The sequence below is a fragment of the Cynocephalus volans genome, chromosome 7 (assembly GCF_027409185.1).
Source record: "Cynocephalus volans isolate mCynVol1 chromosome 7, mCynVol1.pri, whole genome shotgun sequence".
In the NCBI taxonomy this organism is placed as follows: Eukaryota; Metazoa; Chordata; class Mammalia; order Dermoptera; family Cynocephalidae; genus Cynocephalus; species Cynocephalus volans.
Window position 1 is genome coordinate 69,429,129 of NC_084466.1, and position 26,144 is coordinate 69,455,272.

Consider the following 26,144-nt stretch of genomic DNA (forward strand, 5'->3'; position numbering starts at 1 on the left):
CAACATCCCATTCAAGAGTCTTCTGATCTTAGACAGTTTCAAGGCATCCACAGCATACAAGGGTACTTTAAAAAGTTCACGGAAAGACTCGTATTATCTTTTAATTGTGTTTCCACAAACTCCCCCCCCCCATTCCTCAGTGGAACAAATACCCTCGTATTGTGAAATGCATCCTGACATAAAGGTTGTGCATTTGCCCTGAACACAGCCACACTCGTTCAAGCAACAGACCAAGGTACAATAGCTTCATTCAAATCACACCATTCACATCAAACGTTTGCATGGGCTACTGAAGCAACTAAATCTGGCTGAACACACCAAGAGTTTTGGAAAGGTTTGACAATTCTCAACGCTATCAGGAACAACACTGCAGCATGGGAATAAGTCACACAGCAATGCATGAACAGCACTTGGAAGAAAGTTTGGAAGACGTGAACACATTCAAAGAATTTAACAAAGGTTCTGCTGTTGGTGAAATAGTAAGCAACAAGATATTAATACTTGGGAAACAGCTAGAATTAGATGCTGATGAAGAAGATATTCGTGAGCTTGTTGGCATTAAGGCTGAAAAGCTTTCCAATGAGGAGTTCATCTGTTGGGAAAACAGAATAGTTTGGTCAGGGCCCTCACCTCAGGTCCAGCTGGGTGTGGTTCAGCATTCTTTGTAAGCAAATTTTGTGTGTGTGTGTGTGTGTGTGTGTGTGTGTGTGTGTGTGTGTGTGTGTGTGGAGTTAGTGCACATGTGTGCCAGTGTATCTTTTTAGTTTTGTTGCTATTCTTGTGTTCTTCTTGAGAAAGAGAAAGAAGAAGAGAGGAGAGGGATAAGATAGGGGAGGGGAGGGGAGGGGGGAGGGGGAAGGGGAGGGGAGGGGAGGGGAGGGGAGGGGAGGGGAGGGGAGGGGAGGGGAGAGGAGAGGAGAGTTGAGTTGAGTTTGAGTGAAACAGGTGGCGGGTGCCTGCCTCGAGCATCTGCCCAGGGCAGCCATGCTTTCCAACCTACAGCTTCCAAGGACCTTTTGGCTGGTTACCTAGATCATAGACCTGCATGAAGGGGTTTAGTGACCAGCCTGGAGTATGAAGGGTCTGTGACCCAGTCTGTGAATGGGCTTGAGGGGTCTGTGGGCTCCAGACCCAGACCTAGCTCAACAATTGGCCCAGTCGGTGCAGGATTATCAGCAGGTAAAAGAGCCCAACAACTGGCGTGATCGCCTAGCTTTATAATTGGCATCACGAACAGGATTAAGAGTGCTACATGATTGAACTGGAGGAAGAAAGGAGTAAAGAAGCTGAGTCAGAGGAAGAATTTATATCTGACATACCAAGGAAGTTCACAGCAAATAAATTGGCGGAGGTGTTTGCTACTATCATCAGCAGTGGCGTAAAAATGTTAGAAAAACTGGGTGTCAATTATGAGGGATTTGTAAGAGCTGACAAGCAGCTACAGGATGCTCTGGCTTGCTATACAGAAATATATAATGAACAGAAGAAACAAACTGTACAGTCAAAATATGGTACCTTCCCAAAGAACACTATGCGTACTAAACCACCACCAAGTGTTGATGCCCAGCTATTCTTGAGCCTCATCAGAAGACAGAGAAACTGATGACCCTGCTGCTGTAGCATCCCCATCACCCGGCAATTAATTTTAGTTCAATGCTTCAAACATTCTTCAGTGTTTGAAGGTCCAGTGTGCTTTCAGCTGTGTACATTAATGGTGAGTACCCACACAACCACTCTGCTTTTCACTTTCACTACAACCACACAACATTAATGGTGAGTACCCACACAACCACTCTGCTTTTCACTTTCACTACAATATTCAATAAATCACATGAGATATTCAATATTTAATACTTTATTATTATAAAATAGGCTTTGTATTAGATGATTTTTCCCAACTGTAGGCTAACGTAAGTGTTCTGGACACATTTAAGGTAGACCATGTTCAGTAAGTTAGGTGTATTAAATGCATTTTTGACATAATGATATTTTTCAACTTAAGATGCATTTATTGGTATGTAACCCTATCGTAACTCAAGGAACATCTGCATAAGGAAAAGTTGTTTGTCGGGGTTCTTGGGCAGGTTCCTTAAAAGAGAACAGGTTTGTCCTTGCCCCTTCCTTGTTTTGGCTGTGTGTAACATTCAATAGATTGCTGGAGCCCTAACAGCCATCTTAGGTCATGAGGTAGCAGAAGGATGATGCTTCATCCTAGCTTGTGTTAAAAATAATAACAATCATAATTATGAGCTCATTTGGCTGTGATGGCTTCAGAGCCTTGAGTCTCTACCTTAAGCAAACCGAAATCCAACTCAGAGTTGATAACAAAAAAATCTGCTCTGACCATGTCAGCTAAATTGGAGTGCCTTGGGAGATCTGGGATAAGTCAGTATTTATATCCTGCATGTCCTGGAAAATGTTATCATAAGATCATTTTTACTTAAAAGCAGACTTGATGGCACCAGAAAGTCGTAAAGTAACCTAGAGTAAACCCTCGTCCTAGATCCCTGCATGTTGGATGTAACCTAGTAACAATCCCGAGTCCATATGCCATGCACAACCAATAGAAGAACTGAGGAAGTGATTAGAGAGGGGCTGCCTTCCCTCTCTCTCTTTTGGTTCTCCTACTTCTTGTGATTATAAACGCTAAGCTCTGCTGGCCCTCTTAAGAGCACACTTCTCCAGGTGACCTGACCTTACACATTTCCCCAGTGGCAATCTTCACATTGGCTCAATAAATCCTATGCTTTTTATGTTTGGCCTCAGTTTCTTTTAGGTCAACATTCCAAACAATAAAACAAAACTTAAGCTTACCCAACCAGAAACCACCATTAACTTCTAACTGCAGACTTTACCAATCAGAAGCTGCCAACTAACTAGGAAATTTCTTTTTTTTTTTTTTTGGCTCGGCCTCAGCGCTACCAGCGTCACACTCTCCCGAATGAGCCACGGGGCCGGCCGGGAAATTTCCATTTTAACCAATCAAATGTCTTTGTTTTCCTTTTGTGAATACCTTATAAAAGTTTTCCCCTCATGCTGCCCCCTCGATGGAGCCCTAAACTGCTTGTGGTCTGGTGCTGTCTGATTTATGAACTACTGTCTGTTCAAACAAACTCTTTAAAATTTTAATATGCCTATGTTTATCTTTTAACTCTTGCTAGAGCAGAGAGAAGTCTGGGTCCCTGATGACCAATGACCATGGAGATGCCACACCAACTTGGGACACACACCTCCAGATTTCACTAACAGCCACTATTATTTGGGGTTTTCTTATACACACAGCCAAATACAAGTGTAATATAATTCTAACTGATGCAAGTGTCAAATTCAGTGGAGAAATAGGGCCTTATGGCATGGCAGCATGCTCTGTGGCCCGGTGGAAAAAATTTTTTTTTAAAAGTAAAGTCTCTAAAAATGGTGCTAAAGACATACAATGAATGAAGAAACATTTATTCAAGAAAATCCAGTAAAATTTGGTCAGAACAGTCAAAGTCTGGTATTAAGAGCTAAACCTATAGAACTCTTAGAAGAAAACATAGGAGTAAATTTTCATGACTTGGAACCTGGCAATGGATTCATATACGTAAAGAACTTTTACATCATAGCAATAAAAAACAAATAACCCAATTTGGAAACAGGCAAAGGATCTGAATAGACATTTCTCAAAGGAAGATATAAAAAAAGGCCAGCAAGCACATGAAGTCATTAGTCATCAGTGAAATGCAAATCAAAACCAACAGTGATACCTATTCATATCCACTAAGATGGCTAGAATAAAAAAGTCAGATAATAACAAGTGCTGGAGAGGATTAGAGAAATTAGAACTCTCAAACACTGCTAGACAGAACATAAAATGGTGCAGCCACTTGGAAAACAGTCTGGTAGGCCCTCAAACAGTTAAACATAAAGGTGTCACATGACCCTGCAATTCCAATCCCAGGGATATACCCAAGAGAAATAAAAACATACATCCACAAGAAAAACTGTACACAAATGATTATAGCAGCACTAATAGCCAAAAGGTGGAAACAACCAAAATGTCCATTAGTTGATGAATGCATAAACAAAACATGGCATATCCATACAATGGAACATTATTCAGCAATAAAAAGGAGTGAAGTACTAATACAGGGATGAACCATAAAAACATTATGCTAAGTGAAAGAAACCAGTCACAAAAGATCACATATTATACAATTCCACTTATATGAAATATCTACAATAGGCAAATCTATACAGACAGAAGGTAAATTAGTGGTTGCTTAGACATAGGGGTCACAGAGTGATAGCTAAAGGCTAAGGGTTACTTTTTGAGATAATGAAAATGTTCTAAAATTGACTGGTGATGGTTGCACATATATGTGAACTGTAGGTTATACGAATTATACCTCATAAAGCTGTTTTTAAAAAATGCAGTAGAGAGGTGGTCTTCGATTTGTGCTGCTATGACAGAATACCTGAGACTTGGTAGTTTATAAATAATATAAATTCACTAAAATTTACAAAATTTCAGTTTTGGAGGCAAGAAAGTCCAAGATCAAGGTACTGGCAGGTTCAATGGCTGGTGAGGGTCCATCGCCCACAGATGGCACTGTCTAGATGGCACATAGAGGAAAGGATGGAAGGGGCAAAAAAGGGCAAAAACCAGCAAACTCTTAGTCAAGTCCTTTTATAAAGGTACGTAATCCTATTCACAAGGGGCAGAACCCTCATGACTCAATCACCTCCTAAAGGCCACACCTCTTAATACTGTTGCACTGGAGATTAAGTTTCAAAATGAATTTTGGAGAGGACAAAAACATTCAAACCATAGCAGACAGAGGCCATTAAAATAAGAACTGGGAAGGACATGCCTTTGGCATTCCTGGAAACCTAAACAAGAAAGGTTTCAAGAGAGTGGTGAAGGCAATGGGAAAAGCAGCAGGTAGACTATCCACAAACATAAAGAGACACAGACAAGAAAGTTCACAGCAGAGTCGCTCACAACTGTAAAAACTCACAAACTACCCAACATTCTCCAAAGAGACTGGATAAACTGTGCCATATCCCCACAATGGCATATTACATAGAAATGAATGTTAGAAATATAATGTCTAGTGAGAAAAGCTAGTCCCTTAAGTCTTAACACACTGATAACATTTTTACAAAGCTCAGGAACAAGAAAACTAAATAATTTATCGTTTAAGCATTCATATTGAGGGAGGTCAGAGTAGAAACATGCTCCAGTGAAGCTGCTCATAAATATTCAGACTGGATTGGCCAGAGCCTGCGCAATAGGCAGGAAAGGAGAGGCAGAGGGAACCATTAGGAGTTTGCACGTGGGATGGAGAGGAAGGAGGTCAGGGGTGCGTGTGTCTCTCTCTGGTGGAGATGCCTGCGCACTTCCTCAGTATGTACCCTCACTTGGTAATAAAGCCGTATCATGTTTCTCTGTCCCTCTCTTCCTTACCTTTTGCCGGTGCCATGAAAAATTCTTTTTTCATGGACCAAGAATCTGGATACATCGCCTGGTAACAGTATATGTGTGATGAAACTTCTTTAAAATGCTGGATTACAACAAAGTTGAGGATGGTGGTTGCCTCAATAGTGGATAATTCTACGGATGATGCAAGAAGCTAAGGAAGGAGCAGTAGCTGGGAAGCCACAGTGTTGATAATAATCTTGCTGTTGGGTCAGTTGGGATTCATAGGTGTTCTCTATGTTATTATGCTTTATAACTATATATGTTTATACGTATTTCCTTTATTTTTTATTTTTTATTTTTTTAAGATGACCAGTAAGGGGATCTTAACCCTTGACTTGGTGTTGTCAGCCCCACGCTCTCCCAACTGAGTAACCAGCCATCCCCATATAGGGATCTGAACCCATGGCCTTGGTGTTATCAGTACCACACTCTCCCAAGTGAGCCATGGGGCTGGCCCTATATTTCCTTTATATCCAATAAACTGATAAGATAATGAAGGAAAAACCTTGAAGTGATTGACAGAATGGAAACAAATACTAACTATTCTTTCTAGAAGACTGAGGAAGAAGGGGAGGGGAGAAATAGTACAACAGCTAGTGGGAGACACAGGATAGGAGAGAGATTTTAGAACAAAGGCAAACTGGATGGCTTCACAGGTAAAGGGGAAAAGTCTGCAGAGAAAGGGACAGACTGGAGGTGAAGAGAAAAGATGGCCAATAAAGACTCGAGAGAGGAAGGGACACTGGTAGAGATGACGACCTTGAAAATAAGGCAGGACTGTCCTCTGATATTACAGATCAGAAGATAAAAAAAAGGTTGTAGGTCAAAACAAAATAGGTTGAAGGTGGATAGAACCACCAATGGTGCCAATTTCCTTGCGATAAGTGAGATCACGTGTTGAGAATCAGGTGAAGAATGAGCAGAAGGCTCTCTGCAAGTGGTAAAGGCTTGCAAGAGTCGCAAGAAGTTGACAAAGGACAAGTAAAAGGCATTAGAAGACACAATAGAGACTAGAAATGAGAAATTGTTAGCAGCACCACCACATGGTTGTCTGAATTTCTGGTTCTAACACAACTGCTATGTTCTGAAACAACAGATTTCACAATTCCTGGTGTCTTAAAAGTCGTATTTGCTGTGAATTGCACTACCATGAAAAGTCATTCTGCTTTGCCCTCTATTGCACTGACCTTTGATCCACTCAGATTTTCTCCTTTAACTTAGCCTAGGAAAAAGTGACAGACACTTCAGAATTTTACTTGGCAATGATTGCAATTTTCTCCTACAGATAAAAATGATAATGAAGTCACCTGAACATGGATACTTCCTTGATAACTACACTATGGTATCAGTAAGCAGTGACCATGTCACTGGGCCATCTCCACCCTTCTCATTCAGAGGAAAATGTGTCAGGTAAAGAAGTGTTTAAAATCCAGCTTATTACCCAGCTACACAGGTACCAACTACACTCTGTGTTGCTGCTGTTAGTACTACCATTGGCCTCTGACACTCCGAACAGTGCAGTCTAGACAGCCTAGTTTCTCTACTGAGAAGACAATTCCACAGCCAATCAGGGTAGAAGAGTCAATTTTGCAGTTCTTTTTTAGTTTTTTCAGCCACCTCTGGTCTGGAAGGGGATGATCATTTTCAATAGCCTCCAGCTGGTCTCCCAGCAGCTACCTTCCCACTTAACCCTCCTCCTTGGAGGAGTGCCCCAGACTGTTTTCCCATGCTCAAGCTCTCCAGTCTGTGGGGTAAAGTCCAAACTCCTGGCCTGATAAATGGGACCTTCCACAACCAGTCTTCCAGCCTTGCCAAGCCCCCCATACACACCCCCCACCCCATGCATCTCTCCATTTCCAATCCTCTGGACATGCCACACCCTTCCCACCAAGCTACTGTGTGCCCAGCCAATGCCTGCTCTTCCCTTAAGACCCATTTGAGCACCACCTCTTTTTTGTGTCCCTTCCCTCCAGAAAAGGCAAATCCTTTTTGCCTGTGGGCGCAGTACTGTGTAGACAGCACGGAGCATGGGGGCTGACCTCGCTTCATCTATGCATCCCCCTGGCTTGGCCCTGCTCTAGGCAATCAGAAGGTGCTTCATGTTTGTGGACTGAGGCTGAATGACCCAGGTCACCTGGGCACTGCCGCCCCACAGGGAGGCCTCTGAAGAGAAAACAATATGGGGAAATTATGCTATAATTCACTCATTCAAGAACAACTGAGTGAGTGAAGAAAGTCCCCACACATTTGGTGTCAGAAGTGTCATGAGTAAAAACAGTACCAAAGGAGTGTCCTTAGTGTTTGAGGAACAGTAAGAGTGCCAGAGTGGCTGGAGATAGGGAGGGCGAGGGAGTGGTAGACATGAGGTCAGAGGTCATGGTTGCTTTACATATGGGGAGACTGGGGCAGAGAGAAGTTAAATAAGCCTAGTCAACTTCTGACCCTCTCCCATGCACTGGATCCCCCGTGTGCTGGGTCTCACACCACCCAATGCCCTGGATACCTCATTTGCTAGATCTGAGCCCCCCCATGCACTGGATACTCCATGTGCACTGGATCTCACGTTCCCTCTTCCCCCCGTGCACTGGCTCTCATGCCTCCCCATGCGCTGGATCTCACACACCCCCTCCCTCCATGCAGTGATGTCACACCCCAACCCATTGCACTGGATCTCATGTTTTGCACCCCCCTACACTGGTTCTTACACCCTCCCCATGCCCTGGATCCCTCCTGTGTGCTGGGCCTGACCCCCCATGCACTGGATACACCCTGTGCACTGGATCTCACATTCCCCCCCGCCCCATGTGCTGGATCTCACGTTCCCCCTCCTTGTGCACTGGATTCACGCCTCCCCCTCCTCTTATGCACTGGATCTCACCCTACTCCCTGTGTGCTGGATCTCACATCTCCCCTAACCCCACATGCACTGGATCTCACCCCTCTTGCCTGCTCAAGAGCTTCCTTGCAGTGCTGTGCCCTGTCTCCTGCACTGATCTCTCTCAAGCCTTCTAGATGATTCCAACAGAGGTGAAAACCTGCTTTCAGGGGCTGGCCAGTTAGCTTAGTTGGTTAGAGCACAGCTTTGTAATACCAATGTCAAGGGTCAGTTTCCCATACCAGTTAGCTGCCAAGAAAACCCACAAAACCTGCAGTGACCTCTCCAGCCTCTAAAGCAACAACCATGTCAACACCCCTTGGCTGGAGCTCTGTCTAGCTAGGACTCCATAACTCCTGACCCTCCTTTAAGCAGGAGTCCTGCAGGAGCTGCCTGCACACACCCTCTCTCGCTTCCCCACAACAGCCCAGGGAGGACAGGACAGGTCAGCCCATGAGACAGGAGGGAAGCCAAGGGGAGAGAAGCAACGGCAGAGATGAGGACAACAGCTGACACTGACATGACTGGCAGAGGCCACTGGTGACCTGACATGCTGGGTGGAAGGGGCCCTGGGAGCCATGGCTCAAGTGAAGATTGCTGCGTGGGGAGGAGGGTGAGCTGGCTGAGGGATCTGGGTGGAGGTGATTACGGGCAGGTCTACTTGCATGTCAGGTGGTGGGTTTGCAGGTGCTTATTGCATGAGCAAAAATAAGGACGACTGCGCTGTATTGCTAGGGCAATCGTCAGAATCCTGCCGATGTAGCCAATTGTATTGCTAGGGCTAAAGCTAGGAGCCACAGACCCTTCAAACCCGTTGTACAGGCTGGGTCACAAACCCCTCACATGTCAGGCTGGGTCACCAGACCCCTCACGTGCCTGGCCCCTGAAGCTATCTAGGGGCCCATCCAGAGCTACCTCATTAGCACAAACTCAGGTACAGTTGAGGGGCTTACTATGGAATGACCAAGGAAGCTCCTATCATTCAGGAAATTCCAAGGGTTTTAGAAACTCTGTCAGGAAACTGGGACAAAGACGAAATATGTATTTCTTATCATCAAACTCCTAGGACTTTGACACTCAACCTACAACACTTCCTTGCAACCTGAATCATTCGGGTCTCTACTTAAATGCCACCTCCCCAGGGAAACAATTCTTGACCACCTACTTAAAATAGTATCTTCCTCCCCACCCATGTCAGTCTTTATGTCCCTACCCTGCTCTGTTTTCTTCACTGTACTAACCAGTACCTGAAATAAAACTATTTATTTGTTTACCTTTTTCCTTTTTTTTTTCCTGTATCTCCTACTAAGATGTAACTTCCTTGAGGGCAGTCTTGGACTTACCTAGATCCCCAGTGCCTAGAATATCTGGCACATAGTATTCAAAAAAATATTTGTTGAATGAATGATGATAACAATAAATAACACCTATATCAAAGGGTTTTGTGAGGATTAAATGAGAGAGTGCACATGGAGCGATATAAAGTGCTTAACTCAATGCCTAGCACACCATAAGCTCAATAACGTTGGCTGATGAGATTATCAAAGGAAAACAGAATAGGGTGAGATCAACATGGGCAGGGGCAGTTACTGAAGGTTTCAAGGAGGCGACAGGTCTTGGGCAGGATCTGGAAGGACAAGGATTTACCTTTCTAGGTGGATGCACTGCAGGCGGTCTGAAGTGTCTCTTCCTGTGCACATGCCTCCTGTGCACATGCACATGAAGAGTGCACTCCACCAACGTACACTCTTCACACCCCAATCAAATGCAGAATCATCACACTGGAAGAATCATCTCCGAACCAGCCTCTCTCTGTCCAACCATTAATCCACTTATCCTTCAGTTCTATACCACCAGAACAATTTCACTACTAATGGACACTCAATAATGGCGCTGAATTAATTAATTTCAGAAATCTGGAGGAAAGGCACAGCCTACTCTTCCGTCCAGCAATCCAGGTAAAGATGTCTATCATAAAGAAATACTTAAGTGTCAGCATTCAAAATCATGTATGAGGATGTCCACTTGTGACAGTGTGACAGAGAGAAACAATCCATGTTGTTCACCCACAGGGAACAATAAATATAGTACATCCATACCGTGCAGAAGTTAAACTGAGTAAGACAGTCACTTACTGAAACGATCTCCAAAATATTGTTAAATTGAAAGGAAGTTGGAGAATGCACACCATGTGATCTCATTTATGTAAAACAAACACAGACGTTAAAACCACACACGTAAAATCTACATATTTCTCTGAGGAAATACACCTATATATCTTAACCACTGTATTTTCAGCCCTTCAACACCATGCCGGAAATAGAGTAAGTTTTCAATAAATATTTGTTGAATGAAGACATACATACATGAAGGACTGGAACGTAAATCTGCTTTTCATGCTATTTCTGTACTATTTGCATTTTTAGAGACCGCATTAATGTATTAATTGTATAATTAAAATGAATACAAAATAGCTATTTTTAAAAAGTTGTAGGCACCTTTGGAATAACTTCTCCAGGTAACTAATTTGTTTTAAGCAATTAGGGCTCTTACACAGCAATTCAGTTTACCTCTCAGGCATCAGAACCTTTAACAACAGAAAAACGAGGAGAAAAGTGCTGGGTTTTCAACTGTTCCTGCACAGGCGCCGATTGCGTGCCCTTTCTAAAGGGTGCTCTTCTCCCAAACCCCGACTCCCGCTGAAGCTGGGGCTCCTGCGCTCGGCCTTCCCTGCGCACCCCCAGGAGCCGAGGAAGGACGGCAGGTGGGAAGGAAAGTCCCCCAGGTAGGTGTGCGCACACCGCGCGGCGTGGGGCAAGGACACTTACTTTCCGACTGGCCCCTTCTCTAGCTGTAATCTGTCTCTTCTGCTCAGGCATCATCCCCCGCAGACACCAATTTCTTCTCCGATCCAGCCCAGAGCCTAAAGGTCACCTGGTCAGCGCGAGAGAAGCACGGTGTTAACACACAGGGAGGCGGAGCGGGGTGTGAAGGCACGTTTGCGGTTCGGCTTGAACCCGAGGGGTCCGGCAACCGGCCCCTTCGTTTTGGACCACAGGATCCGCAGCCCTCACCCCGGAGGTTGATTCAAAGTTGCGCGCCGCCGTGCCCCTGACTGCTGGGCGCGGGGATGAGAGCGCGAGGGGAGGGGGCCTCGGACCCTCACCCGCTCCCGAGGCGGGCCTGGCGGTGCCGGCCTGACGCTGCTGGCCGACCGGTGTCCTCGGACGGGCTGGCACCGCAGGGCGGGGACCCGTCCTTTCCCACTACCGAGGTCTCCGCTACCTCGGGCCGGTGCGCCCGGGACACGGTCCTCAGATCCCCGCCGTACGCTGGGGAGGGAGAGAGGGCGAACGGCCGCGAACCGGCCCGAGGTGCCAATCCCAGGGCTCGCCCACCACGGGCAGGGAAGGTGCGGCGTGGTGCGGCGCCGGTCCGCTATGCGCAGCCCCCTCTCGGACTCTACGCCTGACTCCTGGGCACCGCGGGGCCCCAACACCGCACGCGCGGCGGGAGTGAACTCTGCACCTGGAAAATCGATCCGCGACGCGAAACAGCTTCCCATTTCTCCAACGGGCGACGGGCTTTGGGCGGGGGGCGGGGGGCGGGGGCGCCCCAGCCGGGGCTCCCAGTGGGGGAGGGGGCCGGGGCGGGAGCGCCAGCTGTCCATCACAGGCCACGCCCCCGCAGCACAATTCCCACTACCGTCCCGCCCAAGGGGGCGGGACCCGTGTACGCCACGCCGAAAACTTGTCTTCGCCTCGGCAGATTCTATTGGCTGGAAGGCCGTGGGACGTTACTACCAGCAACCAATTGAAACGTATAATCGGCCCATAAGGGCGTGGGGAGCAGCGCCCGTTTACATAGGAACCAATAGAGAAGAAGAACAGTCAATCGTTTCCTGAGTTCGGGGGTGGCGGAAGATGGCGGCCGCTGGAGGGGGTTGGTGTCTGTGCGAGTTGTTGAGGTAAGAAGCGGGTGGTGTGGGCTCGGAGGCGTTTTCTGTTCTGTGGTGATACTTGTACGTCCAGTGAAGCAAAAGTTTGCGGGGGAATGGTCTTCATTGTCATGAATCTAGGATATTTTCTCAGGCCAGTGAGCAGTCTTTTCCCTTTAGGGTCTTCTAGACCAGCTGCAGCGGACTAGGTCTTAGAGACTCAGTTTACCGCGTTTTCTTCGTCTGCTTCGCTGCTGGCTGAGGTCGCGTTTCCCGCTCTGCTTCAGCGTTTTCATTCTCCGTACTCCCAATTAGTCTTCATAAATTATTTACATTCGTTTTTCGTTTTCCTTTATGATTGAACCAATAATGATTTTCCAATCTGTTATGTCTCTCATTTCAGTAAAGAAGAAACCGGATCTTCCTTCTCTTCTCTTAGTTTCTCCTCTTTAACTCAGCTAGAACTACCATTGTTAACACAATTCACTGAGCTATAAAGTTTATGTTAAATCCTCTGCTTCTTTGATCATCCATTGATTTATTTTTTCTGATTGATGTAAGAATAGTTATATAAAATATTATTACCTTTATTCTTATTATGTAGATGATATACTGTTTCTTTTAGAAAATTTAGGAATTAGATGAGTAAAAGGAAAAGTCACCACGAATGCTACTCTCTCCAAAGTTTAGGTATTTCTTATTCATTTTTGTCTTCTGTATTTCAAACTCTATAATGATTATTTAAAACATTCTGAGTGGGAAAGTCTATTTGCAGAGCCTTCATGTTCTTCTTTGCCATATGGTACATTCCTAAGTCACTGCTTTACATTGTAATGGCTAAATAAATGTTTCCTGAATGAATGACAAAAATTATCTTTTTAAAACCATGCGTTTACATATGGGTAAACATTATTTAATAGTGCCTATTTTAGTTATATTTAAACAGATTCTAAAATGGGTAATTTTGATGTGCAAGTACTGTAGGATGTTTTAATAAAATTTATTTATAGAACCTGTAAGTGTTTTTTTAAAACTAACCAGACTCAAAGGACTGGTTTAACTTTAATCATTAATGTGATTTTTCCCCCCTGATTTTTAGGCAATATAGTTCAATTTGAAAGGCCTACAGCATGAATTTTCCCACCTAAATCTAAAATTTTTAGATTCTTTGGGTCAGCTACATTTTAAATACACTTCTGAAAGCTTGTCCTTAGAAAACAAACTGTTCTATGTAGAGTTGCTTTTGTAAACTCATATATGCTGAATGTTAAATAAATGACAGATCTTACCACTTCTGTCCAACTCTGTTCGTTCTTTAAAGCAGGGGTTCTCAAAGTGTGTTCCATGAACCAATACCCTTTCAGTGGGTCCTCAAGGTCAAAACTTCTAAAAATAATATTAATGTAACCTTTGCCTTTTTCAGTATGTTGACACTTATACTGATAGTGCAAAAAACCCTTAGCAGGAATGAAGACAGTTGATGTCAAACTGCACTAGTAGTCATTTTGTTTTTCACCATCATGCACTTGCTAAAACCAGTTTTACTTTAAAATATCCTTGATAAAACAGTAAAAATTATTAATTTTGTTCAATCTCGACCCTTGAGTACATACCTTTTTAATATACTATGTAACAAAACAGAAGGTCTGCATAAAGCTCTTCTCCAGTGATGGCTATTTCAAGGAAAACGTCTTATATGAGTATGATTGTCTAAATTGCAAGCTGAACTAGACACTTTCTTTAGTGGGACACCATTCTTAACTTGAGAGAATGACGGACAAACTATCAGTTCATGATGTTACAAAATCATGGGTAGGTAAAAGATCCAAAGTGCAAGATAGACCAATGGATTTTAAGTAACAGTATGAAAAGGTCATTGATAGGGTTTCAGATTCTATGTTGCAATTGACCATTAAGAAACTGCCACTTGTCCGATTGGTATAGTATCAAAGAAGAATATCGGGAACTATCTGAAAAGCTAAATATATATGATATATGTAAAAAATAAATATATATAAATATATACTCCTCCCTTTTCCTACTGCATATCTGAGTGAGCCTGGATTTTCTTCGTATGCTTCAACCAAAACAACATGTCACTACAGATTAAATACAGAAGCAGAGAGGAGAAACCACTGTCTTGGTTAAGATTAAGTCAGACGTTAAAGAGATTTGCAAAAATGTAGTACATTGTTTGGAAAATATAACTTTTTAATAAAAATATATGTTAATTTATAACAAATTTATCATTATTTTTAAGTGAGTTCATAATTATTTTAATTCCTCAGTTTTCTTTTCATATATGCTAAATGTTGGTAGATGTGGTTCTCAAACACAGGTGATTTTGCCCCTTAAATGACATTTAGCAATATCTGAGATATTTTTGATTGTCATGATTGAGAGGGTGGTACTGGCATCCATTAGATCCAGGCCAGGGATGCTGCTAAACATCTTATAATGGACAGGACAGCTCCCAACCCCCCACTCCCCCATACACAACAAAGAATTATTGATCCAAAACGTAACTAGTGTCGAGGTTAAGAAATCCTGATGCAAAGGCTGTATTGGGTCCTCAGTAGTTTTTAAGGGTATAAAGGTATCCCGAGACCAAATCATTCTAATAAGTCAAATACCTCTTCAAGTAATAGATTTGTTCACAATAGGAAATCCCACATGAAAAATTTATTTCAAAACTAAATATCAATAAAATATGTATTTCTCTAAAGAATTTGTATGTTTTCTACTTATGGATAACGAAACCATGTACAAGATATCCCCTATTTGCTTTAGTCATTAAACAGCCCAGAGCCCCCAATCTGCTGTTCACTACTATGTACAAACTTATAGCCTGCAGATCTGTGTCTCCCCTCAACCTCCACCCCTACATATACACCACCTTTAACTTTATGTTTTCCCTGGTCCTGAATTTTCATTGTTTGTTTTTAGTATTTTATTGCTTTCATGTCTTATAAGCCCCTCAAATCCTTTATAAAGTATAGACAGGGTATAAAAATATTGTTAGGTACCAACTATATTGGCCAATCCTAAAAGAAAAAGTCCCTTGAAAATTTATTTTAACGTATATTGTAAGAGATGTCTGAAAAAGTAATACAATTTTGCATTAAGTCAGATATTTACTAGGTGCCTTCTTTGTGCCAGGAATTTTGCCAGGCATTGGGGATATAGTGATGAGCAACTCTGGGTCCGTCTTTTTTCAGAGCTTCAGTCAGTCTAGCAGTAATAGAAAACCTTGGAACAGTCAATTTGTGAATGAGCTCATTCAGAGGCACATAAGGGAAGGTAGTGATATTAGATCATGTAAACAAACAAAATGCAGAGCTGGAAATAGAATTGGGGAAATCCAAATTCCATTCCTGTTAACCCAGAAATTGTTCTGCTTGAGTTGAAGTGAGAGAATAAAAATGATTTACTATCTCACCAGACTTTTAGCTAATGAAATATTGGTCATTCAAAAGACATACTTCTTCGGGTTACATATTGTCATTTTGATGGTCAGATGCCATTCCTAATCATGTCTTGATTAGGTTAGTAGTTAAAGTTGTTTTTAATCCTTAACATATATACTAAGTTAGGAGAAAGGCAGCTCACCATTGATTTTTACTGCTGATTAAAGTATATTAAAAGGGACTTGCATTTTCAGCATTGGATATTTGGTAGCATAATTGAAAAAGTTTAATAGCTGAGTATTTTGTTAGCAGACTTGCAAACTACAAAAATTCTCTTTTCTACTAATATATAAAATAGATATGTAAAAAGTAGACTTTAATTTATAGTCTTTTTTTTTAATGGACATCACTTCAATTTTTACATTTCCCCTCTTGTTTCAGGTTTTTTTATTCATTATTCTTCCCTGGGCTGATGGTATGTGGAACATTATGTGTGTGTTTGGTCATTGTCCTTTGGGGAATCAGACTGCTGCTACAGAGAAAGAAAAAGTCAGTGTCATCTAGCAAAAATGGGAAAAATCAAATGGTGATTGCATTTTTTCATCCCTATTGCAATGCTGGCGGAGGAGGAGAAAGAGTTTTATGGTGTGCCTTAAGAGCCCTGCAGAAAAAGTAGGTATGCATCTTTCGTAGCTAATTTTCTGTACCGTTAACCATTTTTAGAAAATCATTTCTCAGAAGTTTATCTTTCCTTTTTTTAACTGTTCCTCAATAAGAAAATGTTTCTCTCATATGCCCACCTGCCTTATAAGATCCTATTGAATTTCAGTTGCTGTGGTGAAGAAATGGAGGGGGAAGTATCTGCCCTTTTATGGCATAATTTAATGGGAATAACTAGTCACCTTTGGAGAGTGTACACAGAAGAGATTAATTAATAAACAGAAGTATACTAAGCATTGAAGAGCACTTTACAGCTGAATACTTTTAGTTGGTGTTGGCACACAGGAATAATCGCTATGAAAACATCTAATTGATTCTAATTTTGATATAATAATCAGTTGGATAGTCTTAAATAAATTACCATATTAGAAGGAATATGTGTTACACATCATTTAATGTTTTAGACTTCCTCATCCATACTTCCTGCACCCCCAAAATATTAACGGTTCCCTTTTAGAAAGGAAAAAGCATAGTAAAGTGTAGGTTCCATTATTGTTTTATCATATGAGCAAAACCACTCCATGGTTACCCTCCTTCTTGGCATATGCACTTCATTCACTTCCAAAGCTTTCACACATAATTCCCTCAGCTATTCCTTTCTACATTCTCAGCCCACCACCCCTGTATTTCCTCTGCTATCTTATGTAACTGCCTAAATCCCAGTAATTCTCTTAAATCCCAACTTAATTTTCACCTTCTTAAAACCTTCCCTACTCTCATCAGTACTATTCTTTCCTTCTCATAACTGTGCATTAGCTTTGTCTCTAACTACATTATCTAACTTGTGAGGGCAGTGGCAAAGTTTCATAATATCTATACGTATAGTCCCCAGCAACCCCTATTACAAATACTCCACCTAAAAAAAAAAAACCGAGTAATTTGTATGACATAGAAGATACTTTTTCATCTTGCTCTTGCCACATTTTGTTTCTCATTCCTCCCCTATCCTTCACATATACTTTGCTCCAGTATGCTGAACTAGGAGCAGCTCCCTGAACACATCATGCTCTCTCTATAGTCTTTGCCTTTCCATATAATGTTCCTTTATTCTGAAATAACCTTTTTCTCCCCAGTTAATTCCTGCAAGTCTTTCGTGACTCAGCATATGCTACAGTACACTTTTCATTTGATCTAGGAGTGTTTATTGGGGACCTGCTATGTATCAGGGACTGTTCTAGGAGTTGAGATTAAGTGGTTAACAACGTAGATCAAGTCCTTCTCTCCTGGTCCTTAGATTTTAGTTAAGAGTGACAAGATAATAAGCAAAAGAGAAAAGCAGCAAATAGTGAGAAGTACTATATAAAGAATTAAAATAGGGTAATATAAGAATGACTTGATACTTTGATCAGGGAAAATCTCTGAGGAGATAACACTTAACTGAATTATGAATGACAAAAATAGCTGCATTCCTGAGTGTTTATTATATGCCAGGCATTGTTGGAAATGCTTTACATGTGTTAGCTCACTCAATCCTCATAACAACCTTATGAGATTGTTACTCTTATCCTCATTTGACAGAGGAAGAAACTGAGGCACTAAATGTACATGTTCTTTTTTTTTTAAAAAGGATGACTGGTAAGGGGATCTTAACCTTTGACTTGGTGTTGTCAGCACCACGCTCAGCCAGTGAGCCACGGGCCGGCCCTTAAATGTACATGTTCTAAGCCACATGCTGAATCACCTGCCTTATGAAAAGACAGAGCAAAGATGAGAAAAGAGAATTCAAAGCAGAGGGAACAACCACTGTGAGTTCTCTAAGGCTGGTGGGAGCTTGGCTTGTTCAAAGAAAGGAATGCCAGTTTGGCTGCCTCCCTGGTGGGCAAGGGAAAGTGTAGAAGGGGAGGATACAGAGGGAGGCAGGGCCCAGATCACACAGGACTCTAGTAGTAAGTGCTATGGAAAACCATATGAGGATTACAAGTAGAGAGGTGATATTCTGATTATCTACTGCTGCATGAAAACCACCCCAAAATTTAATGGCTTGAAACAAGACTTTTTCTCATAGTTTGGGGGTTGACTTGCTCTGTTTGGAATCCCTCACACTGTTGCAGTCAGAAGGCGATTGGGACTGGGGGCATCTCAAAGCTTCTTCACTCTCACATCTAGGTCCTGGACTGAGATGACTAGAATAGCTGGGGGGTTGTAGGGCATCTCTCTAGTCAAGCAGCCTCTCATGTGACTAGCTTGGGCTTGCACACGGCATGGTGGTCTCAGGATAGTCGGAGTCCTTATGTGACAGCTGACTTCTAAAGTGAGCATTCCAAGAGAAAGGAAGTAGAAGCTGCCAATCTCTTACTGCCTGGGTCCACAGACTGGCACAATGTCATGTTTACCATATTCTTTTGGTTAAAGCAATCACAGCACCCACCGTTATTCCAGGAGAGGGGACATAGATCCCACCTGTTAGTGGGAGAAGTGTCAAGAAATTTGTGGCCATCTTTAAGCTACCAGAGATAACAATCCTCTTTACATCTTGAAAGGCTCATTCAGGCTACTGGGTAAAGAATGACTGGGAAGGGGTCTAGGGAGGAGCATCCTTTAGGCTTCCACAGCATCATGTGATTTTCTTTATCAATATCACACAATTTTGCAGTTATCTGTTTATATGTCTGTGCAATATCACACAATTTTGCAGTTATCTGTTTATATGTCTGTGTTCTCCACTGAACTGAGCTCCTTGAGGGTAAAGACTGTCTCTCATCCCTATATCCCCTGAACCCTAGCAGCTCATGATAGATGTTTAGTAAATGTTTTATGACTTGAATAATTATAACACAGAAGGAGGCTAAAGCATTAAGTGTCATAAGAGTATACTTTTAGGTATTTCCATTATAATTATATCACATCTAACTGTGATGCAGACAGAAGATCTAGCTTTTAAAACCTTCTTTTCATTTCTCAGATAAAAACACTTGAGTAATGCTTTATTTAGCATTATGATCCTATCTAAAGATACTGTTAGTGAATTTTAACTCTTATGAGTATTAATATTTTATTAGCATTTTTATACTGAGAATGTTGTCAAAATAAAAATTTTGTGTATTTCTTAGAAAACATCTCATTTATAAATCAGTTTTTGGTTTTTGCTCTATTTGAAAACCTTAGTGTAAGAAGTAGCAAAAAACTAGAAAACACAGTGTCTTAGTCTGATTAGGCTGCTATAACAAAATACCTTAGACTAGGTAATTTATAAGCAACAGAAATTGATGGCTCATAGTTATGAAGGCCAGGAAGTCCAAGATCAAGGCACCAACACATTTGGTGTCTGGTGAGGGCCCACTTTTTGCTTCGTAGATAACTTCTTGCTGTGTCCTCACATGGCTGAAGGGGCAGACAAGCTCCTTTGGGCCTCTTTTAAAAGCACTGATCTCATTAATCTCATTAAACGGCCCCGTCTCTTAATACCACCACATTGGAGATTAGGTTTCAACATATGAATTTGGGGGACACATATATGCAGACCATAGCACATGGTCTCATTTGAAGAAATAGCATTTTAGTTGTAGGGCAGTGGAAAACTCAGAAAAGGGTGGGAGTAAGTAGTTCAAATGCAAAGAATGAAAAACAGTGGAAAACAGTTTTTTAGTGTAAAAACAATCTTCTTTATGATTGTGAGATATTAATTATAAATTTTTGCTTGATTTTAGCCTAAACTAATGACATTCTTAACTATCACGTTCTATTTTAGGTATCCTGAAGCAGTTTATGTTGTTTATACCGGCGATGTTAACGTCAGTGGTCAAGAGATACTAGAAGGTGCTTTCAGAAGATTTAACATCAGATTAATTCGCCCAGTGCAGTTTGTTTTCTTAAGGAAACGCTACCTTGTGGAAGATTCACTCTATCCTCACTTCACACTGCTGGGCCAAAGTCTAGGATCCATTTTTCTTGGCTGGGAAGCTCTGATGCAGTGTGTTCCTGATGTTTACATTGATTCAATGGGATATGCTTTCACACTTCCTCTGTTTAAGTATATAGGGGGGTGCCAAGTTGGAAGCTATGTTCATTATCCCACTATCAGCACTGACATGCTCTCTGTAGTGAAGAATCAAAATGTTGGATTTAATAATGCAGCCTTCATTACCAGGAATCCTTTTCTCAGCAAAGTAAAGCTCATCTACTACTATTTATTTGCTTTTATTTATGGACTTGTTGGTTCTTGCAGTGATGTGGTCATGGTCAATTCTTCTTGGACGCTAAACCATATTCTGTCACTGTGGAAGGTTGGAAATTGCACTAACATCGTTTATCCACCTTGTGACGTGCAGACATTTCTAGACATTCCCTTACATGGAAAAAAGATGACACCAGGACATTTGCTGGTTTCTGTTGGCCAGTTCAGGCCTGAAAAGAATCATCCTTTGCAGATCAGAGCCTTTGCTAAACTGCTGAATAAAAAGGTGGCTGAGTCGCCTCCTTCACTTAAACTTGTTCTCATTGGAGGTTGTCGTAACAAAGATGATGAACTTAGGGTAAACCAACTGAGAAAGCTGTCTGAGGAATTAGGAGTTCAAGAAGATGTGGAATTTAAAATAAACATTCCATTTGATGAATTAAAGCATTACTTGTCTGAAGCTACAATTGGTCTCCATACCATGTTGAATGAGCATTTTGGGATTGGTGAGTTTGGCCTTTAAACAATTTGGTGCCACGAGATGTACATTTTAGATTCTTTTGATAAAATGATAATACTCTGGAAGTCTTCATCGAGTCCTAGTTCTCTTCTCCTCATCCACCAAGTTTGCTTTCCTCATTTGAGACCCTGTAAGACAGTAGTTAATAATAACTAATATTCATTGACCACTTACTGTGTGCAAGTCACTGTGTTGAGGTTTTTACAAGTATTATCTAATTCAATTGTCTCTACAACCCTGGATAGGTATTGTTAATATTCCCACTTTATAGATAAGGAAACTCAGGTACAGAGAGGTTTAGAAATTGTTCAAAGTCAGTCACACAGTAAGTAAGTGATAGAGTGTGAACCCCAAGCCAGATAGCCCCTGCTCTTAACTGCCATGTGTTCTCTCCCCACCAATCTTCATCTGTGTACTGGTACAGATTCCAGGGCCCTGCCTTAATCCTACTGAACGACCAAATCAGTCTCTGGATGGGGCCCACATAGATGTGTTTTGCTAATTGAAAACCACTGTCTCCAGATGGGCTTCTCACAGTAATTCTTTTGGTCTTTTATTGATTCTACACTCATTGGAATGACCTTCCCTCTTCTTTCTTCCAAATCCCATTATAAGTTTTCAGTTTAAATCTCCTTGCCCTTTAGCCTTTCTTGTTTATTCTAGATCAAATTGCTATGTCTATTCTGACCTGTTAAGCAGACATTTTGATTTTGTGTCTAATTTGGTTCAGAATATATTTCTCAAGTGCCTACTTTGTGCCTCCCAGTGCGTTGTGTTAGAGGAAAACAGGAAAACATAAAAGTGAAGTTTACTAAGATTACAATTTCTCTTATCCACTTAGCACAGTACTGAGCCCAGTCATTCAGCAAGAACTTGTTGATCCAGCCTTCTGCGTGGGGTCTGACTTCCTCTTCTTCCTTCCACAGATACTTACTGAGCATTCAGCAGGCACTTGGGTGGGTGCTCGGTGACTGATGGGAGATCTCTACCCTTCAGAGGCCTCAAGCTCTCATTGGTACCAACAGGCTACACAGGCATGTGCCATGCAGTGTGCCAGTTGCTATGCTAGGAAAGTTCAGGGTCATGAGAAAGCCCCTCAGAGAAACAATGCAGACCTGTGGAGGCAGGAACAGTTGCCCAGGAAAGTGATGGGACTCTAGAACTGAGACCTGAAGAATAATTGGAAGTTAGCCAGGCAAGAGGGGAGAGAGAGTACCCAGCAGAGAGAACAGCACTGTGACAGGAGTGACAACAGGAGCACCAGGAGGCACCTTCAAAGAACTGAGAGTCCAACGTGGCCAGTCTGAGGGGGAACAGCAAGACAGTAAGAGAAGACCTGGGTCAGGTTAAGCCAGTAGAAAGGATAGAAGGATTTGAAGTATTACATTTTGAAGCTGTCTCTTTCCTAAAGTCCACTCTGGCTGCAGCGTGGGGAGTGGATTGGGGAGGAGAGCAAAACTAGACAGGCAGGAAGGTGAGTTGGGCTGCTTCAGCAACTCAGGTGGGAGGGGCCGGCGGTCTGCACTTAGTCGGTGAACACGCTGGAGAGATTCTGAGGTGGCGCTGGATGGACTTGGTGATTAACTGGATGTGTTAAATGATGGAGGAAGAGGACTGAGGTAACTGCGTAGGGCTTTGGGCAACTGGGTGAATGGCAGTGGCTTTCCCCAGGAGAGGGAACCCAAGAGCAGGGACAGATGATGAGCCAGGTTTTGAACATGGAGAGTTTGAGTCGTCTGTGGGCCCTAAGAATGCATTGTCCGGTGGGTAATTTGCATGAGTCTGAAGTCGAGGAGAGGGACCTGATCTGGAAATACAGACTGAGGAGTCGGCATTGTCCTGGTGGTTATTGAAGCCTCGTGGATGTTGATAAGATTGCCTGGGGAAAGAGTGCAAATCGAGAAGGGGCCCTAAGTACAAAATGCTGAGAACGGACACTGAGCGGGTGGAAGAAGAGGAGCCAGCAAAGGAGAAGAGAAGAAGTGGAGGGGTGGGGGGAACCGGCAGAGCACAGCATCTTAGGAGCCAGAGAATAGCGTTTCAGGAAGAAGGGAAGGGCAGCAGATTCCAACGCTGCCCGGATGGTAGGGAGGGTAAGGATGTCATTGGTGTTCCAGGCAAGGGCAGTCGCAAGGGAGACATGGAAGCAGAAGTCAAGTTGTGGTGAGTTGAGCATTGAGTGACAGGTGGGTAAGTGGAATTAGGGAGTACAAGCCTCGCTTTCAGTAACTTGATATGCAAAGGGAGATAAAAGAAGTGACAGTGGCTAAGGAAGGACATGGGACCTGATGAGTGGCATGTGTGTGTATGTGTGTGTGCACATGCACTTTGATTTATGAGTTTGAACTAACTTAAATGCTGATAGGAGGGGGCCAGTAGATAGAGGTGGAAGATCGTGGAGGGAGAGGGTAAAATTGATTAGACTGAGGTCTCAGTATAGAGATGTTCTCCAGCCTTCAACAGAATATGAGGTACTGAATTCTGTTCTGCAGGGATTTCGCCACTGTTAAAAAATCGTTGGAATGACTTGACTTCTCTTCTGTGTGCCTAGGATGATATCAACTCTGTACCATCCTTCAGAGAATAGAGAAAGCAGTCACTTATTTTCTGAAGGGCTTAATTCTCTAGGAATACGGCTAAGAAATTCTCGCTAGAGTAATTTATACAGTCATCTGTATAATTTGACAGGAACTAACTGTGACTTCTATTGAGTTTAATGCTGCTAGGAGGCACGAGTGCATGAAATATGCCCCAAATCCAGACAGTAACATAAGCACCAACCAGCAATAGTATGCTTCACTAAGGTGGTTTACATTTTTTTTTTTCTGCTAATAATGTAACTTGAACTCTTAAAAAGTTTTGCTTGTTATCTTTTGGCTCCTTTTATCTTTCTTTTTTCTTTTTTTATTCCTTCTATCTTTCTAATACCTCTTACGTAATATTCTGCCACCTTGCTGATATTCTCTAGTCTTTCTACTCTGTTTAATCACCTGTGGTTTTTCGGTTTTTTGTAGACTATTCTATTTGTTTTAATTAAGAATGATTTAGCATTATTGTGAAGCTTTGAAAACTAAAAAACTTAATTTTATTTTGCACCATGGAAGTTCAATAAACACATTTGTAGAAATACAGACATTTAATTAAGTTTCTTATGAGTCTCTTAAAATTTTTGAGAGTTTTCATTCATTCTTGTTCTTATGAACACTGAAAAACTTGACTCCACGATTTTTGTTTGTTTCTCAGGAGTTGTGGAGTGTATGGCAGCTGGCACAATTATCCTTGCACACAATTCAGGGGGCCCAAAGCTTGACATTGTCATTGCTCATGAAGGAGATATAACTGGATTTCTGGCTGAGACTGAAGAAGGCTACGCTGACACTATGGCTCATATCCTTTCCATGTCTGCAGAGAAGAGACTCCAAATCAGAAAAAATGCTCGTGCATCTGTAAGCAGATTCTCTGATCATGAGTTTGAAGTGACATTCTTATCATCTGTGGAGAAGTTATTTAAATAATGCTATGTCTGTACAAATTAAAGATACTTTATATAAAATAGTTAAATATCTTCATATGTAAATATTTTTCCAAACTCATTCCCTATTGTAATAAAGCCAGCCTAAGCAATGTTCTCAGTAGTTTGTATATAGGCAATGAATTTATTTCAATGAAAAAAGGCAAAATTACCAATATGGAAAAGGTAGTCTTATATAGAATAAATGTAAAATTTTAGGTTAATATTTTGTTTCAAATTCTGAAAAATATGGACCTGAAAGAAAAAATGAACAATCTTGAATTTTGGTGTAATCCATGTTTTTTAAATCCCACTTGTCAAATTGCTGTACTTCAGAAAACAGGAAAGAAAATTTCCACTTTAGAAGAAAAGGAAATGTTGAAAGGAAAATGGACAACTGATGATTGACTAGCACTTTAGAATTGTTCTGACAATTTTAGAACACAAAATTCTAATACATTTAAATCCTAAACAATATTGTGGGTGATCCTTTTGAATATACTTAACAATTTTCTTAGAAGAAAAAAGAAACTTGAAGCAGGCTTATTTAATCATGTTCTGAAATCTGAAAGCCTCTATCAAGAAATGGTTGCCTGCTTGCTTTAGGGGTGTGTGGGGGCATACAGAGTTCAAGGTGCTGCCAACAATCCTTTCTGTAACTAGTTTTTTGTTGATATTGTTTTTTGTTTAGTGCTGTTAGCACATTGTATGGGTCTCTCATTATCCCTTAAAAGCTCCACATCTCAGAGGCTGGAAGTCAGCTTTAAGTCACTGAAGAGAACATCAAGATAGGTTGTTTTTCAGGCAGTGATGATGTGATGTACAGTGTCTGTCATTAGCATCGTGCATTGTAGGATGGTGAGGTGGCATTTTGAAAAGAGCACTGGACTAGCAGTTACTATACCTGGGCCTGACCTCAGCTTCATCGTTTACAAACATCTGACCTTCTGACACTAAAGCTGCTCCTTAATCTTTCTGAGCCTCAGATACTTCATCTATAATCTGGAGATGTTAATACCTGTCCTCACTACTTTTTACGGTTGTGATACTGAGATGGAAAGTATGTGATATTACTTTGAAAATTACAGAAATTACTTTAATTAAAGGTAACAATATATAGTAAATATCTTCTGTAATTTTATCAATGCATTACAACTCTAGATTCTTGGTTACTATGCCAGTAGCTAGGAATTGGTGTAAATGTAATACAACTTTTATCCTGAATAACTAGCATAGAAAAGTGAATATATATGTGTGTGTGCCAGTATAAAAACCTACAACTTTTGTTGGCATTTTCTGTATACATAATCAATTTCCTCTGGTTCAGTGAATTGACCCTTTCACAGTCTGATTCAGCTTTGTGTTTCAGGGGCAAGTGAAAGAGGTATCTTATTGCTTTGCAATCTCCTCTCAACCATTCATTAAGCTGGCTAGCTTCATTATCTACTCCCGATTATGTTGTTGATTCATCTGCAGACCATCTTCTGTCATCAGATCAAAAAGCAGAAAAACAGTCCCAGGGTGTTCTGATAGACCTTGTAGCTTTGTGTTGGAGATTATTCAATTTAGAAAAGAAAGACTGGTGGAAATTGGTGC

General features: G+C 41.7%; 2 protein-coding genes across 4 annotated transcripts in view; one reads left to right on the plus strand and one right to left on the minus strand.

Moving 5' to 3' along the window:
- Nucleotides 1–11,913, minus strand: part of ATP7B (ATPase copper transporting beta) — a 63,207-nt gene extending 51,294 nt beyond the window's left edge. The window contains exons 1-2 of the mRNA XM_063101504.1: nt 11,868–11,913; nt 11,168–11,273 (exon numbers count right to left, since the gene is read on the minus strand). Of these exons, the coding sequence (XP_062957574.1) occupies nt 11,168–11,221 (54 nt within the window). The 5' untranslated portion in view covers nt 11,222–11,273; nt 11,868–11,913. The remainder of the gene's footprint in view (nt 1–11,167; nt 11,274–11,867) is intronic.
- Nucleotides 11,914–12,250: 337 nt separating this feature from the next.
- ALG11 (ALG11 alpha-1,2-mannosyltransferase) lies at nt 12,251–24,558 on the plus strand. 3 transcript variants are annotated; one of them, XM_063103250.1, is made up of 4 exons: nt 12,251–12,306; nt 16,125–16,355; nt 20,092–21,023; nt 24,281–24,558. In XM_063103250.1, the coding sequence occupies exons 1-4, from the start codon at nt 12,263–12,265 to the stop codon at nt 24,550–24,552; spliced, it is 1,479 nt and encodes a 492-aa protein (XP_062959320.1). In that variant the 5' UTR covers nt 12,251–12,262; the 3' UTR covers nt 24,553–24,558. The 3 variants fall into 3 exon arrangements, with proteins under 3 accessions (XP_062959320.1, XP_062959323.1, XP_062959322.1); XM_063103253.1 differs by lacking the exon at nt 24,281–24,558 and adding an exon at nt 21,964–22,057; XM_063103252.1 differs by lacking the exons at nt 12,251–12,306; nt 16,125–16,355 and adding an exon at nt 18,099–18,148.
- The last annotated feature ends 1,586 nt before the right edge of the window (nt 24,559–26,144 follow it).